The 17788-nt window shown below is 45.5% G+C and overlaps 1 protein-coding gene across 3 annotated transcripts in view; it reads right to left on the bottom strand.

The window, feature by feature from the left end:
- CHID1 (chitinase domain containing 1) overlaps positions 1-17788 on the bottom strand; it is a 540982-nt gene that overhangs the window by 300842 nt on the left and 222352 nt on the right. For all 3 annotated transcript variants that reach the window (XM_073554356.1, XM_073554355.1, XM_073554354.1), the window contains exon 9: positions 5475-5576. In XM_073554356.1, coding sequence (XP_073410457.1) covers positions 5475-5576 — 102 coding nt within the window. The remainder of the gene's footprint in view (positions 1-5474; positions 5577-17788) is intronic.

The following is a 17788-nucleotide window of genomic DNA, read 5'->3' as shown; positions in this document are numbered from 1 at the left end:
ACTCAAGAAATGTTCCTTTTTTGTTCAGGAATTGTCATTTCTAGGTCTGATAATTTCACCTCAGGGGTTTTGCATGGATCCCAAGAAGGTGCAAGCTATTGTGGAGTGGGTCCAGCCCCGGGACCTTAGGGGACTCCAGCGCTTCTTGGGATTTGCGAATTATCGCAAGTTTATTAAAGGGTTTTCTCAGGTAACTAAGCCTCTCACAGAAGGGGGCAGATGTCAGAAACTGGTCCTCATTGTCACGGTCACGTGTGTCTGGACGCAGCGAATACCGCAAGGCGAACCCATAAGACACACGTGACCCTGGATACACCGCCTCCAGTGGGGCGAATTTAGATATTACACGTATATATAAAGTAGTCTGGAAACCCCGCCCCCAGTAAGGCGAATTTAAATAATAAAGGGGGAACCTGGGTAACATTAACAATGGTGGGCCCTGCAATAGGGAATAGGGAAGTGGAGACCTCCTGAACTCCCCTGAGCCAGTGTCCCTGCACTCCTAATGTTCCCTATGCCGGTTCCGCACCGGGCGACGCACAGGAACCTAAAAACCTTAGCTCGCCCTGAACCTAAACCCTCACTAGGGAATTGGTCGGTGCGGAAACTAATCCCACCATTGCACTAAACACACGAGGGAAAATGACTAATACAGGGGAAACACCACTTAGCTTTGCTCTGTTGCGTACGCTCCTAGCAACAGAGCCCACCACCTGCATCTTCTCCTCCACCCGTATCCATCACCATAACTGGATCCTTCACCATAGTGCAGCCTTGGAGCAGAGTCCACCACCAGTTGCAGCTCCAGTAACAGAGTCCCAAAGATGAGTTCAGCTCCTGCCCAAAAAGTCAAGTATGCTTGAGTCCAGCTCTCAGCAACCAAGTCCCGCATGCTGAGTGCAACTTCTCTCCATAGCCGTCACTCCATCAAGCCATGCAAGCACTTCCTGCCAACACCATAAACTGTGACTCCACCACGCCATGCCAGCCCTTCTTGCAGACCACATAGCTGCCACTTGTCCCCTCTGGCTGGGCTGCGCAGGACTCATGTTTAGCTCCTTCCTCACCCAGGCTTCCTTGTGAATGACTAACACACAATATCACCAACAGTGATTGAACAAACCTGGCTCCCTTTTATAGCGCCTCACACCTGATTTATAATTACGTGCACTAAACCAAAGAAACTAAAGTGCACTACCACTCACCACCACCGGGGCAACTTAGAATGAACGACACCACGTGTAATAATTCTAATGGCCACCGGGGGCAATCACTTTGGCACCTAGCCAAAGGGGAAAAAAAGTTAACTTATTCATTTAATCTGTCAGATCCACGCTGAATCATGACACTCATCAGCTAAACAGTCCTTTCTGACGCTAAAAAACTTTTTCTCATCTGCTCCTATCCTGGTCCAACCGGATCCTCCCAAATCATTCGTGGTCGAGGTGGATGCTTCCGAGGTGGGGGTGGGGGCAGTTTTGTCACAAGGACCAGCTACTCTGACGAATCTCAGGCCCTGTGCCTATTTTTCTAAGAAATTTTCTCCAGCGGAGAAAAATGATGACGTAGGCAACAGAGAGCTTCTGGCTATTAAATTGGCGTTCGAGCAATGGAGGCACTTTTTGGAGGGGGTGGCTCACCCTATTACAGTTATCACTGACCATAAAAATTTAGAATACATCAAATCGGCCAAAAGACTGACTCCCAGGCAAGCCCGCTGGTCGCTTTTTTTTTTTTCCAGATTTCAGTTTTCAATTACCTTTCGGCCAGGGTCTAAGAACGTAAAGGCTGATGCCTTATCACGTAGTTTTGAGCCGCTATCCACCCCAGATCCGCCGTCCCCCATTCTTCAACCCAGTCTCGTGGTTGCCGAGGTGTCGTCGGAATTGGAGCAAGAGATTGTGGGGGCTCAATCTTTGGCTCCAAGCTCCAAACCTGTAGACAAATTGTTTGTCCCGCAGCATTTGCGCAACAAACTCCTGTGGGAGTTCCATGATTTAAAGTTGAGTGCACACCCTGGTATAGCTGCCACACGGGAAGTAGTGGCAAGGGTCTTTTGGTGGCCTTTAATGGCCCCAGATGTCAAGAAACATGTTGCATCATGTGGGATATGTGCCCGTTCTAAGAGCTCGAGTTGCCGGCCGGCCGGGGAATTGGTGCCTTTGCCAGTCCCAGGAAGGCCATGGACTCATTTGTCCAGACTTCATCACCAACCTTCCATCATCCTGTGGGTATACTGTTAGGCTAGTTTCACACTAGCGTTTATGAGCCCCGCCCCCTGCCGCGCCCCCGCCGGTAGCTCCGCCCACCGGCGCATGACGCTGCATGCGCCCTGCGTCCCCTATCTTTATCACAGGAGGCGCAGGCCGTGCGCAGTATGCGTTTGGTGGCGCATGCGCCTTTTTGACTGTGCGCCGACGCAACCAAACTGCAGCAGGTTGCGTTTGGCGCAGGTCGGCGCACCGTCAAAAGGACGCATGCACCGCCAAACGCATACTGCGCACGGCCTGCGCCCCCAGTGATAAAGATAGGGGACGCAGGGCGCATGCAGCGTCATGCGCCGGTGGGGGGAGCTACCGGCGGAGGCGCGGCAGGGGGCGGGGCTTAGCGGCGGCCGTGCGCAGGCCGTCGCTGCGCTCATAAACGCTAGTGTGAAACTAGCCTTATTTGGGTTGTGGTGGACAGGTTTTCTAAATTGGCACATTTTGTACCCATGACAAGTTTAATGTCAGCAGATACGCTCTCTAGACATTTCCTGTCCCAGGTGGTACGCTTGCACGGGGTTCCCACTAATATTGTGTCAGACAGGGGGACTCAGTTTGTGTCTAAGTTCTGGCGGGCCTTCTGCAAAAAATTGGGGATATCTCTGTCTTTTTCCTCAGTGTATCACCCAGAAACCAACGGACAAACTGAACGCACCAACCAGTCGCTTGAACAAATTCTTCGGTGCCTGACTTCTACCCTGCAAAGCGACTGGTCTGATGCCTTACCATTAGCTGAATTCGCCTTCAACAACTGGATAAACCAATCTACTGGTAGGTCACCATTCTGTACTAATTATGGGATCAACCCTCATTTTGGCAAATTTTCTCGGATAGATTCTGGTTGTCCGGGGGCAGAGGACGGGGTCAATTGTCTCAAGGACCTTTGGACAAAGGTTCGTGTAAATATTTCTAAGGCTCAGAAGAAATATAAATGTTTTGCAGATAGGAAAAGGGACGCTGCTCAGACACTGTCTTGTGGGGATAAGGTGTGGCTGTCCACACGAAATATAAATCTTCGACTGCCCTCCACCAAAATGGGGCCTAAATTTATTGGCCCCTATGAGGTCATCGAAGTGGTGAACCCGGTAACCTACCGCCTCCGTCTTCCTCCCTCCTTAAAACTCCATAATGTTTTTCACAGGTCTTTACTTAAACCCTTGGGGTCGGTGAGGGAAGGCACTGACACTGTTCCTTCTCCAATTTTGGTTGAGGGACATATGGAGTTCGAGGTTCAACATATTATGGACTCCAGGCGGGTTCGGGGCTCTTTGCAGTATTTCGTACATTGGAAGGGGTACGGTCCGGAGGAGCGGTCATGGGTACCAGCCAGGTCAGTACACGCTGACCGTCTGGTTCGTGCGTTTCATGCCCGGCATCCTGGGAAACCTGGGGGTCCGGAGACCCCCCCGTTGAGAGGAGGGTACTGTCATGGTTTGCTCAGCTTGTGGGGTTAGGTAGTTCAGAGGTTAATGTGGACACTCTGAGGTTCTGGGAGGCTTTTTATAGCCTCATTGTGGGCTCATTCCTCGTCGCTTATACTCAGACCCTTGGCCGAGTGTGTGTGACCCTGGTGTGCTTTGTGACTGTGATACTCTATGCTTGTTTGGTTCTGATCCGGTTTTGTCCCTGTTACGAGTTTTGCCTGTCCCCTCTGGTATTGTGCTGCTATCTCCGTGTATGACTCTTGGCTTACGTTCTGACTACTCTCTGCTTGACCCTCTGGTACCGCGCCACCCTCTCCGTGTATGACCCCCTTGTTTGTCTGACCTGCGTTTCCTTCGCCACTACTACAGAATCCCTGTAGTATAATCCTACAGTCATCTCCAGCAGTGTGACACTAAGCGCCGCCCACTGTGGTCACATGATCGTAGGTCCTTGTACTCCTTTCTACCTTTACTGTCGCAGGTCCTGTTCTCGGAACTTTCCCTGCAGTTTCGGACCCCGGGCCCTCCCGCAATCTGGGTGAGTTACCCTGCTCAGCCGCGGCAGTCTGCCAGGATCCTGATACTGAAGCTGCGGTCACTGGGACTTGCAGGACGTGATGTGCACGCGCCATGGGAGCCTCGATCATTGGTCCCGGAAGCCAAGACCCGGAGAATTTCTAACATTGGGAGGCGCTATACACTTATTTCTCAGCGCCATTAAAAAGCAGCGCTGAGGAATAAGTACCCTTAACTGCCGCTGTTAAAAGGCATATCGGCGGTCGTTAAGGGGTTAAAACGTGTTACCAAAATAAACCGCATTCATGTTTCACCTTCGTGTGTGATCGTATCTTGGAACCTTGGGTAGCGCGGATTCTGAACCATCACATTCCTCATTTTTTGCAAGTGCATAACCTTGGATTTATCTACCGTACATTAAACTTCTATTGCCATTTCTCAGCCCAAGCCTCCAGCTTACACAAAACCTTCTGTAATATTAAGTTATCTGTGTTGATTACCCTGCAAAGTTTTGGTTCATCTACAAATATTCAATTTCTACTCTGTATGCACCATACAAGGTCATTAATAAACATTTTACAAAGAAGAGGGTCCAATACTGACCCCTGAGGTATCCCACTGAACCACAATTTGTTTCCCTATTTTTTCTCTTAGTCTCATTCTCATTTTATGTACCAACCTTTTACATGGCACCGTATGAAACACCTTTAAAAAGTCCATATAGACAACAACCACTGCATTTCTGTGGTATAGTCTGGGACTTACCTCCTCATAGGAACTCCACTGAGCTAATATTAATAATCTACACAAAGGATAGTTCATCAATATAAAAGTACTGGACAACTCTTTTACACCTACCCCACATGGAATCCCCATTCTCAAGATTGCTGGGGATCCCAGTGGGACAGGAAATAAATGTTTTTCATGGGACAATCCCTTTAAATGGTAGAATATTGCAATATATTTTAAGAACGGAGTAACTGAACTTGTTTCTTCCAGTCCCTTACTAATACACAGTCAGACAAGGAAACTCAGTTAGCCTATAATTGGCAGACTTTTTTGCAATTAAGTGCAATGCGTAAGGAATTTCTAGTATTTTCCTGAAGCCCATGAGAATCTACATGAGCAATTGTAATTGGTTCCCTATAAGTTTATGAGAAATATTAACTTTTTTTTTACCTAGCTGTTTATCTCCAGGTTCCTTATGAAATATGTTTACTACATTCCAGATACCGTAACTATTAAATATTATGTGTAATTCACTACTCACCTATGAGGGTTTGAATAGTCGTAGGTCATTAGACTAAAGCTGTCAACAAATGGAGCCAAAAGGTCAAACTCCTTTTTCCCAAACATGCCCAACTGGTCAGTTCTAAAAGAGAAAACAAGAATATTGTACGGTTACATTCTCACAATCATTAAAAGGATGAACATTGCTGTTGGTACTACCACTAGCTTGGATATGTGCGATACACAACTAAAGAAGCTGGGGGGAAAAAGGAGCCACACTAATCATTCAGGAACTTAGAATCCTAATCGGCCCCTATAAATAAACTCTCAAAATAATGACATCTTTGGATATTATCCATCAACTTTTTATTGGCTTTGCTGTAGGAGATCTAACTGTAACAATAATGAAATAAGGGCTTTGAAAAATTAATAAAACAAAAATAAAGAAAAATCTATAATTTGCCAATTCAGTTGAATTATTCCAGGTGCCCCAATTGACAGGTTGCCTCCCCTGCGACAGGTTCAGAAGATGTATCTCCACTGAACACAGAATAACATTTACTGCATTGACACATGAACAGAGCCATTTGTTAAAGGGAATCAGTCAGCAAGTTTTTGCTATCTAATTTAGCAGTTGCATATTATTAGGCAAGAAATCCTTAATAGAGGGATATATCACTTACTGGTCTGATTGATGCATTTTTTATAAAATCCCTGCTGTTTTCTATGCTATACATATAGCAGCAGTCAGAATGCTGGGTCGTGTATAACCCCGCCCACATCCCTGATTGGCAGCTTCCTGTGTACTTGGTCAGCAAGCTACCAATCAGTGGTGGTGGTGGGGTTACACGGGTTTGCTGGAGTGTCATGTATGTGAGACCTAGTCAGGCAAAGATAATATACAGCTAATAAAACACTGACTTTATTGAAACTACAAGACACAGGATAGTAAATTGACACATCCCTGGAACCAGGGTGTCTTGACCTATATTACGCTGCTTTCAGATTAATAGAAAAACTTCCTAGCAGATTCTCTTTAAGGTGAAAGATATAAGGCTCAGTTCACTAGCTACGCCAGACCACCCGTGCAAAAAACTAGAAGGGGAAATGTTGTACCCTAGTACCCTAGACAGGATCTGCTTCCTGACAATCGGGTCACGTGGCATATTTGAACTATATTAGCAAGTTAAGCAACAAACTTTCCAACTACATGGAGAGCTCCTTTTTAAATTATGTAGTCTCCATTGTAAAATAAAAAATACAACAATTCAACAGGACTGTTCCAGCAATGTAAATTTGTTTTGCCACGCGAGCCCTGGAACCAATGAATGGCTGCTATTGGGCTTCTGCGCTCTCACTTCCTTCAGACAAACAAACAAACAAGCAAAACAAGTGAGTGGCATAAAAACGACACAAGCATGAGCCTTTGGATACCCAACGGTGACATCACTGGAAAGGCGCCGTTTCCAGGAGGTCAGTATATTTTATTTTTATTTTACATTGGAAACTACTTCATTTAAAAGGAAGTTGTAAAAGTAGCAGACAACGCCTTTAAAGCTCATTTACGTATGTTTCGGGGGCACTGGACAAACCCTTTAATTAAATGTAGTAGCCCATTGACTTGATTCACATTTGCTATGACACTGACCAGGAAAACACAGTCATGGCTAGACATCTGATCATTTTTAAAAAGCAGAAACAAAAGATATTGCCATGGTCATTATTCTGTTCTATTTGCTTTCTGCAACATCAGTTCTAAATTATTTAATCGGAGACAGTTACACTTTAATTCGACCATGGTATTAGCAATGCAAGACACTACGAGGAACAGTAAAAGTTCGCGCCAACACTGATCTCAAAACACAAAATAATTGGCGATGTCTTCAGTTCATAAGTTGAAAACCACAAGCCAGGACACTGTGGGAAAGAACAGGCCTCGGGAAACTCATAGTTTGTTAGAAATTGATTTTAATTACTCACAAGGGCACACAAATAAAGGATAATTAACGTGCGCATTAGGTTTTATGGCAGGCAGTATTATTTTGTAGATTGAGAGATCACGGATGTGAATGATGCTGGTAGTCTATCACAGTGCCTAAGGGAGGGTACATGAAGTTCGGATAAAAGACTGGTATAACACAGTGATCAGCTTCCCAGCAGAGACCACTGCGCTGCCTTGTAGAGTAACAGGGCTTGCTGTGCACCACCTTGTCAGATTAATTTACTGCAAATGTTACCGTGCAGTTCCTACGCACGATGGATACATCTGTAATAGGTACAAACAGATAGGGGAAGTCAAGGCTCACACACAAAAATGGGATTTTTTTTAAAGTACTGTACAATGTGGGATTACATACATACCAAAGAAAAATAAAAACAGGTGGTTTGAGTATTTATCTATGTAAGAAAAAAACTGCTAATATATTATATGAAGCAAGGTCATATAGACCAGCAGTGGAATCAAACTACATAGAAAGCCAACATAGCAAATTGTACATGTACAGAGAGAAAGGTCGGTCCAAAGTTAGCCGGTCACCTCGCTGAAGCGGGGTTTGCAAATGGGGATTCCCTCTTTATTATGTTTATATGTCCTAAAAGGGCGTTTGTCCCAACATTAGTAATCAAACTATGTAGATCATAGAAAATGAAAAAATCTATGAATAAGGTACCGTATTTTCCGCTTTGTAAGACGCACTTTTTTCCCCAAAAAATTTGGGGGGAAAACAGGGGTGCGTCTTACAAAGCGGACATGCCTTACCTAGGCTGTGATCGGGGGCGTCCGGCGGTTGCTGGCCGCTGCTGCGGGTGTGTCCGGTGCCGCGTTGTGTGCCCGTCGATGCCCGGGGCTCTGCCAACATTGAGCGACAGGCCAGAGCCCCGGCATTTCCTCAGTTCCCTGTGTGCCGGTAAAAAGGTGGCCGCCGGCGCGTGCGCAGATGGGATCTCGGGACCCAGTTCTCGAGAGATGAGATTTGAAATCTCATCTCTCGAGAGGTGGGTCCCGAGATCCCATCTGCGCACGCGCCGGCGGCCATTTTCCCTGGGTTCCCTGTGTGCGCGCGGTGGTGCCTGCAAAAAAATGGCCGCCGCGCATGCGCAGATGGGATCTCGGGATCCAGCTCTCGAGAGATGAGATTTCAGATCTCATCTCTCGAGAACTGGTCCCGAGATCCCATCTGCGCACGCGCCGGCGGCCATTTTTTTTTTACCGGCACTTCAGCGCACATATACAGGGAACCGAGGAAATGCTGGGGCTCTGGTCTGTCGAACAATGTCGGCAGAGCCCCGGGCATCGATGGGCACACAACGCCGCACCGGAGCACCCGCAGCACCGGCTTCCAACCGCCGGACAAGTGGAGAAACCTGACACCAGCACAAGACTCTGCAGCAGCAACAGCACACATCGGAGCCCCCCCTCATCCCTGAATGCAGCCTGCAGCATCACTCCACGCCTGCCTCCTCCAGCAGCGAGCCTGGGATCCCTCTACACCGCAGCCACCAACCCCGGTAAGCAATAAGATGCAAGGATTATAAGAGGCACCACCATTTTATTAAAAAATATTTTTTTCTTATTTTTCTCCTCAAAAATTGTGGTGCGTCTTATAATCCGGAGCGTCTTATAAAGCGAAAAATACGGTACATATTTCCGTAACCCGTCAATTGTTACCGGGTTTCTATGAAAAGAAAACCGGGTCTTATTTTATTTTTTGTTCCTAAAGATAAGTAAGGGCTTATTTTCTAGGGAGGTCTTATTATTTTCCCCATGAATAATCCACATCTATTCTTAAACAAAATAAATAACATTTATTCAAATATAATGAAATACAATCATGCTGTCACAGAGTGACTGAAACGACTCAACGGTTGGTCGGTCACCAAACGGCACAACAACACAAGGGAACACCAGGGAAACAATAACAACGGTGGCCCTGTTGATAGGGAATGGGGAAATGGACACCTCCTGCACTCACCTGAGGATGTGCCCTGATCTCCCGATCATCCCTATAAGGGTTCTTTCACCCCGTCGCCGAGCAGGATACCTAATCCCTCACTTGCCCTGCTCTTATCCCTAAGTAGGGAACTGGCAGGTGAGAACACTGGTCCCACCGCTGCACTAATACAACAAAAAAAATGGAAAGACAGACAACAAAAGGGACAACGTAACAAAAAATGCAACACTTAGCTTTCTCTGCTGCAAAGCACCACACAGCAGGATAAAGACACCAGTTTGGCTACAGTAGAAACCTGTTATGGATGAATCACCGAAGGAGGAAAAAACAAAAATAATAGCTAAGTCCAGAAAACCAGAGAAGTTGGAAGCTATCGGATTGCAGACCCCTGAACCTATCCACAACAACTAGCAGTAACCGTGGGGGGTTCCTACGGTGCCCTAGACCCCACGATCATAGCCAGAGAACTAAATTAGCCTAAAGACAGAAAGGGGAAATCTAAACTGCCCCAGAGCAGACCCCAAAGCAATAGGCAGCCCCCAACATATAATGACTGTGAAGCAAGATGAAAAAACACTAACACAGATAGAAAGATAGGTTGAGCAAATGATGGGGCCCAAGCTAACTAAATAGGACAGGATAGAAAAGCTGCTGTCTGCAATCCGCAAAAACCTTATCCAAAAATGAACCAACAGACTGATAGGAAAAACAGGCCCTGAAGTCGCTAGGCTTCAAAAAGACTATATCAGCACTCAGGTATATTCTGAAGACAGAGCCAGAGATCAACAGATCAGAGACAAAAATGGAATTCAGCTCACCCCCGTCCGGGGATGGCTGAACTCCAAAAAACAAGGCAAACAAAACCAGAACTAAAGTGTACAAAAGGCAGAGTAAAACTTAGCTTTGAGAAGCAGAAATCAGACTGGTCTCCAAGAATCCAGCAGGAAGATCACCAGCAAGGCAGCAGGGCGTCGGCTGCCTTATATCCAGTCATCAGTTCCTGTGACCCAGTCATCATCTACCTGCTCAGCTGTTTGGTAATCAGCCTCACTACCTTCCTTCGCCAGAAGAGGGAGTTCATCAGACCTCACTGGTGAAGGGAAAAATGAACTCACAACAGAAACCTCTAACACCGACAGTCAGCTGATGCATCAGGTGACCTCATGGTGGGAGTGGTCACCAACCACATCAGCTGACCCAGCAGCAATGCAATTACACCAGCAGGCCAGAGGGGAAAAAACTGACATTAACCCCCGATGGCCTGAAAGGAAAAAAAAAAGTTTTAATCTGAGAAGCCAGATCTGCCACAGATCCAAAAATGCATTGTGACACATGCCATCACATTCTGGAACATCACCACAACTCTCTAAACACTGAATTCCATCATGAATTCCATCCTATTTCCTTTTTCTATATACAACAATCTAATCTTTCTACAGACTGATGAAGAACGATGGGGTTATAACAGTGACTGACAGATGATTCTGTCCCCATATATGTCATATTTATAGGCAGCACATCTATTTACACTGGGCAGTGCACTAACGAGAACAATGGTCCTGATTCATGAAAGGGAACCTGTCACCAGAAAAATGCTATTAATCTGCAGATATACAAAATCTGCAGGTTAAAAGCGTTATTATGCTGACCGGCGCCTGCTCATAGCCTAATACTGTAAGGAGAATATTATCTTTATTCTCCACAGCAGTGTTCCTGTTTCAGTCCTCGGGGTGGCGCTAATTCAGTCACCACTTCGAGTATACAGAGCAGCAGCTGTAACAGCAATCCCGGCACTGACTGACAGCCAGCCCTAATGTTGGGGGCATGGGTACAGATGCCGCTCTGCGGTGCTTGAACCAGCGCCAGCACCACCCTCATCTGAAACTGAGCTCCTGGCCCTGACTGATACTGGCTCTGCACTGGGGCCAACTTTCAGTCAGAGCCGAAGGCGCGGTTTCAGTCACAGGGGTGGCGCAATCGGGTTCAGTCATGCTCGGAGAGAGCAGCAGCTGTAACGGCGCCCTCGGCCATGACTGACACTGGATCTGGATTGGGGCCAGCTGTCAGTCAGGGCCAGGGGAGTGGTTACAGCCGCCACTCTGTATACTCAGAGTGTGACTGAACCAGCACCAGCTCCGCACCATGACTGACCACTGGAATGGTGCTGGAGAAAATAAAGTTCATTTTCTCTCTGCAGTGTTAGGCTATGTGGAAGTGTGAGGCAGCATAAGAACGCTATTAACCTGCAGATTAACCCCATATCTTCAAATTGTGCTTTTTTTCTAGTGACAGGTTCCCTTTAAGACTGGTGTTGTACAGGTCAGTCTTAATTAATGGGGCCCCTGGAGTAAGATGTACCTAATTCATTAAAAGGGAATCTGTCAGAAGGTTTTTGCTACCTCATCTGAGAGCAGCTTAATGTAGGCAAAGAGATCCTGAATCCAACAATGTATCACTTAGATTACTGGGTGCAGTCATTCTGACACAATAAGAGTTTTTAGATTTAGTATGAAGCGGAGCGGAGAGAGCAAACCTCGCCCACATCAGGTTCTGTATATACAAACTGTATAGACAGTGAGGTGCTTATCAAAGGAGGGGACACTTTGGGACCAGGAGGCTGATAAGCCCCTGGTGCTAAAACAATCATTGCAAGTAAATAAAACCATGGAGCTTGATAAGAGAGGCATCCCTGAAATCTAAATTTTCACTCCTACCTCATGCTGTCGTCAGATTACAAAGCAATACTTGCTGACATATTCCCTTTAAGAGGCGCAAAACACTTAATAAATTGACAATCTAAAGGTAGTGTCACACTTAGTGATGCACCAGCGATCCCGACCAGCGATATGACGCGGTCAGGATCGCTGGTGAATCGCTAAGTGGTCGCTAGTGAGCTGCCACACAGGCAGATCTCACCAGCGACATAGCAGGAGTCGGGGGTCGCTACTTACCTGTCAGACGCGGCGATCCTGACGTCCTCCCACCCACGTCCACGCGTTGCTCGTCGGCGCCGCAGGAAGCTGACGACGAGAAACGGCCCAGGACGTTCTCGCGCGATCAGCGATAACCAGCGGGGAGCCGGTCGGAGGTAAGTAGCAGACATAGCGATATCGCTAGCAATATCGCTATAATGTCACAAAAAACGGTGACGTTATAGCGATATTGCTAGCGATATCGCTTAGTGTGACAGGACCTTTACAAGTGTCGTGCCTCCTCTGGCAGAAATGTACATGCACGTGTATTCACACCCTGCACCTATACGTGTATATATGCATACATGCACTGCACATACCTCGTACACATATGTATATATGCAAACACACACTGCACATACACATGTGTATACATGCACACGCAGAACATACCAGCCTCTCTCCTCTTCAGCTCCAGATTTCTGCAGATGAGAGACCTTTGGTAACATCATGGTCACATGACTGTGTGTAGCGCGAGCGTCTCTGCATGATACCGACTCACTCACCGCTGTGGGTATGCGCATGTCTTGTAGATCCCTAGGCATTATGCTTAGGGCACATGCCATCCTAGTGTCCCCAGCCAATGGCTGGGAGGCACTTATTATTTACGGCACCTCCACCTGATGGGAGGTGCCTGTGCAACGTTGTTAGTTTGTTTTTTTCTTCCACTTGCTAGTTCTCAGGTCCCAGTGGTCATATTCCAATATGCCTCCATATCTATCAGCTGTGCCAGCCTTCCTGTCTACTAGCCATGCCTGCCTATCAACCGTGACCACCTGCCAAGATACCAGTCTTACCTGCCAGTACCCAACTGCCCGTGTGTCTGTCATGCGAGTCACAATACTAGCCGTGCCAGCCAGTACTTACAAGTCTATCATTCCTGCCTCTTGTCCCTTAGGGGTCAGCTGCCAACCACCCGAGGTCCGTCCTGAGGTAGAACCAGGTTTTTGGACTTGGTGAGCCACCTAGTAACAGCCCTCCAGACTCTACTTAGATCACGGCACAGTAGTTCCTCCACCCAGTCCGTTACACTATGAAGTCCCAAAATACATCAAACAAGCTTGACCTCAGAATACAAATGCTTTGAACCCAAAGGGCGACTGCCCAGTTTGACTCCTTCCAATGCCAGCCCTGAAAATGGTTTCAGGTGTGGTCAGCTGTCTTTGTTCTTGGGATAGAAAATGAATGGTATTTTTAATTTACATGTGGTTTAAATAGAATCCACTGAAGAGACATTTGCTTGCATAGTATATTGCCTCCTGTTTAAAGTGTACAGCCATGTGCACGTTTATCTATTAAGCTGAGAGCTGCTGGTCGCACATGCTCTGCATAGTGCTCCTCTATGCACTGCAGAGCAGCCAAGAGGAATAGCGAGCAGGGCTGAGGGTGAATTCTCTTGGCTGCTCTAAAAGAAACAGTAGCCCATTATACAGGAAAGATGTATATCTTTGTACCGTGTTAGCCAGTAGATAGAAAAATATTCAGAATTGAGAGTCCTCAGTGGTTGATACCTTTTAATGGCTAACTGAAAAGATGGTAACGCATTGCAAGCTTTTGAGACTACTCAGGTCTCTTCATCAGGCACAGACTAATACAAAATCTGAAGAGTCACATATTTATGCACAATACAGCACAGAAAAAATGCAATAGATGAGACAAGTGACGTGAAGCAGAACTATCATTATGGGAGAGGGAGAAACATAAATATTGCTCCAGTTCATAGATAAGGAGTCCGGATGTTTTATTGTCCTCTGATTGGGGTCTCCTAATGTGTTGTGATGCCCCCACACGGTCTTAGGAGCAAATTCCTTAATTGATGTAAAAAGACATAAATCCATGCGACACATTCATTCCAGCATTGAGAGTGTCAAAGGTCGTCATAAATTTGTACTCACAGACTCTTCTCTCTCTCTCTGAGATGTGAAGTTACCTTTCAATACCAGTAATTTCATATCCATGTTGCTGTGATGAGGCGTACAAAAATGTTTTGCCACAGATAGATCCATTCTTTTTTCTCTTATTGTGACGATGAGCATTCATCCTTGTTCTAAGCTTTTGCCCTGTCTCCCCCACATACAGACCCCCTGTTGGACATTTAGTACAAATAATTAAGTACACCACATTAGATGTAATGCAGCTGAAAGTACCTGGGATCTTGTAGTCCTGATGTGAATTGGGGATCTTTATCTTGTCCGTGGTCATTATAGATGGACAGGTTTTACATTTTTTCTGGTTGCAAGGAAAGGTTCCTCCAGCTGTTGGAGAGGACAGGGAGCTTCTGACAATGATACTTCTTAGATTTGGGGGCTGCCTAAAGCACAGTAGTGGGGGTCTGGAAAAATGGATTGTAATCGTGCATCTTTTTGTAGTAAAGGTTGTAATTTCCGTGCAGCTCCCCTTAGCACTTCCAGATTTGGGTTGTAGGTGACTACTAGAGGCACCCGGTTATTTTCTTCTTTAGCTTTGTAAATGTAGCAGGTGATTCCTTGACATTCTGGTGGCTCTTGTAATTTGGTTTTCAATTGTTCTTGGATGGTAGCCCTGATTCAAAAAGGTCTTTTTGAGGCGACCAAGGTGTTTGTCTCTATCCATGGGGTTGGAACATATACGATTGTATCTGATGGCTTGGCTATAGATAATAGAGTTCTTTATGTGTTTTGGATGGAAACTGTCCCATTTAAGGTATGTTGGACGGTCGATTGGCTTCTGATACAGGGACGTCTCTATTTCATTGTTTTTTAGCTTAATGATGGTGTCCAAGAACAAGTGAGTATAAATTTATGACGACCTTTGACACTCTCAATGCTGGAATGAATGTGTCGCATGGATTTATGTTCTGCTTCACGTCACTTGTCTCATCTATTGCATTTTTTCTGTGCTGTATTGTGCATAAATATGTGACTCTTCAGATTTTGTATTAGTCTATGCCTGATGAAGAGACCTGAGTAGTCTCGAAAGCTTGCAATGTGTTACCATATTTTCAGTTAGCCATTAAAAGGTATCAACCACTGAGGACTCTCAATTCTGAATATTTTTCTAGCCCATTATACAGAACTGACTGCAGGGAAAATGATTGAGTATGCGCGATAGGCAGCCTTCAGCTTAATAAATGGACATAAATAGTTGGATGCCACTTGGGGTTTAGAGAGGATGTCAATTACCTGGACAACCTTTTCTAAAATAAGTAGTCCCACTTGTAAAATAAAAATAACATATACTGGACTCCAGCACCGGGTCTCTTGTGACATTGCTATGCCAAGTGAGCCCTGCAGCCAATCAGTGGCCTATATTGGGCTGTAATGCTCTCACTTCCTTTGGACAAGCGAAAGCCGTGAAAGCGCAGCAGCCCAATAGCAGCAGCTGGTTAGTTGCAGGGCTCACGTGGCATAACAATGTCATGAGAGCCCCGGAACACCCGACACCACTGCAGGAGGCAAGCTTAAAGTATATGTCATTTTTATTTTGAAAGGAGGAACTACTTAGTGGATAACTAACCCCTTTAAATCTAGGTGATCTCAAACTGTGTGTGTCCATCTAATAAGCTAAGAGCTGCTGATGGCACATGTTCAGTAATTTTTCTCAAACCCAGTTCTCTGTAAAATGAGTCACTATTTCCTTTAGCCCTCGGACCTGTACGCTATTCCTCTTGACTGCCTAATAGTACATAGAGAGTCACTATGCAGAGAACTGGCTGTGTAAAGAGAGACAGAGCATGTGTGACCAGCACAGATACAAGTGGATATTGCTATATATTTTAAGCATCAGGTGGCGCCACACTATGTAAGAAAAGGTCATAACTTCTGATTGTTTCAGCTATCAGCAAGAACATTTCAAATATTCATGTTTCTAGCTATATAATGGGTGTGAAGGTGGGTAAACCCCTTACGAGGGTGCACACTTCAGGCTACGGCCTTTTAGCGATCACCTCTGTGGCCAAGACAAGGAAAAGGGTTAATACACCTTATTAAGGGAACTTCTTCCATTCTAGTACTTTGCCTAATAAATTAATGACTGTGCATAGAATCTGTTAATGCAGACACAAGAGATCATGTCTTGCTGTGAAGAACTTTGCCTTGAAGATTGATCTTTTCCATCAATGGTCAGGGCTTATGGTCCAGCAATGGTCCAGAGCGGAATTCCTCTTATGCTCCAGCGACTTGCATGAATGTGTTGACCCACTTGGCGACTGTTTCCAAAAGAAACCAGCAGAACTGAAAATGTATATATGAGCGGTGATGAAGACTTTGCTCACGTTCATATAGAATTTGTTCTTTGGTCAGCCGACATTATGACATGTTTAGTGCCAATATCTGATGTCGGGTGGGGAGTATTGTTAAAAAGTGATTCTAAAAAATTTTTTATAGAAAAAGTGCCATCATTTTGACCAGCGTAACTACTAATGGCCTACTTCGTGGCACATTTAGTACTATGTCCATCTTCGCTCACAACATACGGTATGTAAATAAATGAGCTATGCTTTATATCTGCCATTTTTGATTAATGGGGCCATGATGCGGACCCCTCAAGGCATGTATGCAACAGGTTGGAATCTCAACCAGTAATTTGGTTTTCTTCCCCACAGCCAGATCGCCCACTGACTACTATTATTGGGTTAGATTAAATTAGTCATGGAAAATTGCTTTACCCAATGGATCCAAGTGAAAAAGCCTGTTTAAGAAATGAACATGATGCCACAACTGTCCGATGACCTTATTCACAATGTCACGAGTCAGAAACAAGTTATTCCATTGCATTTCTACAAGGATCGTCTAGTGTTTAGTCCGAACCAGCCTTATTACGGAGTGATGAAATGAGCCGCCCGTCAATTTCATACGATGAAACTTTTTCTTAAGTCTCATAATTGCCAAATTAACTTTTCTTCTTCATCTCCAGAGTCAGAGAAGCTGCAAACGACCTCCGGGTAGTTGTCTGCCTCTGATTAAGTCAGTAATGTCCTTTTTGATAGCGAAGGCAACACAAATCTGCAAAGCTGACAAGGCAGGGAGAACCTGCCAGCATCTCTATGGAGAACAGAGAGAAGCGTTGCCTTATTACTGCTTCCAAGTCAATATCCTATAAAGAAGGCTCTCTCCGCATTAAAATCTCTGAAGTTTAATGAACACCATAGTCACACGGCTTTGGCTGTAGACGAAAATCCACTTAGACAAAAGGAGCAAATACACAAATCGATGACTAGATGTAATTAAAGGGTAGAATCCAGAATGCAAATGTAGGTTGGAAGATTTCCACATGACAGTGAAAATCTTCGGTTATGTATTACATCACGCCATGTAGTGGCGTCTGACAACAATCCTGCTTTTTAAAAGGCGCCTAAAACAGCACAAAGTTGATGCTATAATAAAAGGAAGCCACATAATGGAACCGGATGTAGCTTACAATGGCTCAACTACAGGTATGAATATAAGACCTAT

This window comes from Dendrobates tinctorius, unplaced genomic scaffold (assembly GCF_039654945.1).
Source record: "Dendrobates tinctorius isolate UK_male_01 unplaced genomic scaffold, ASM3965494v1 ptg000211l, whole genome shotgun sequence".
NCBI lineage: Eukaryota > Metazoa > Chordata > Amphibia > Anura > Dendrobatidae > Dendrobates > Dendrobates tinctorius.
Note: the sequence above shows the minus strand (reverse complement) of the source record. Positions and strands in the feature narration are given on the sequence as shown.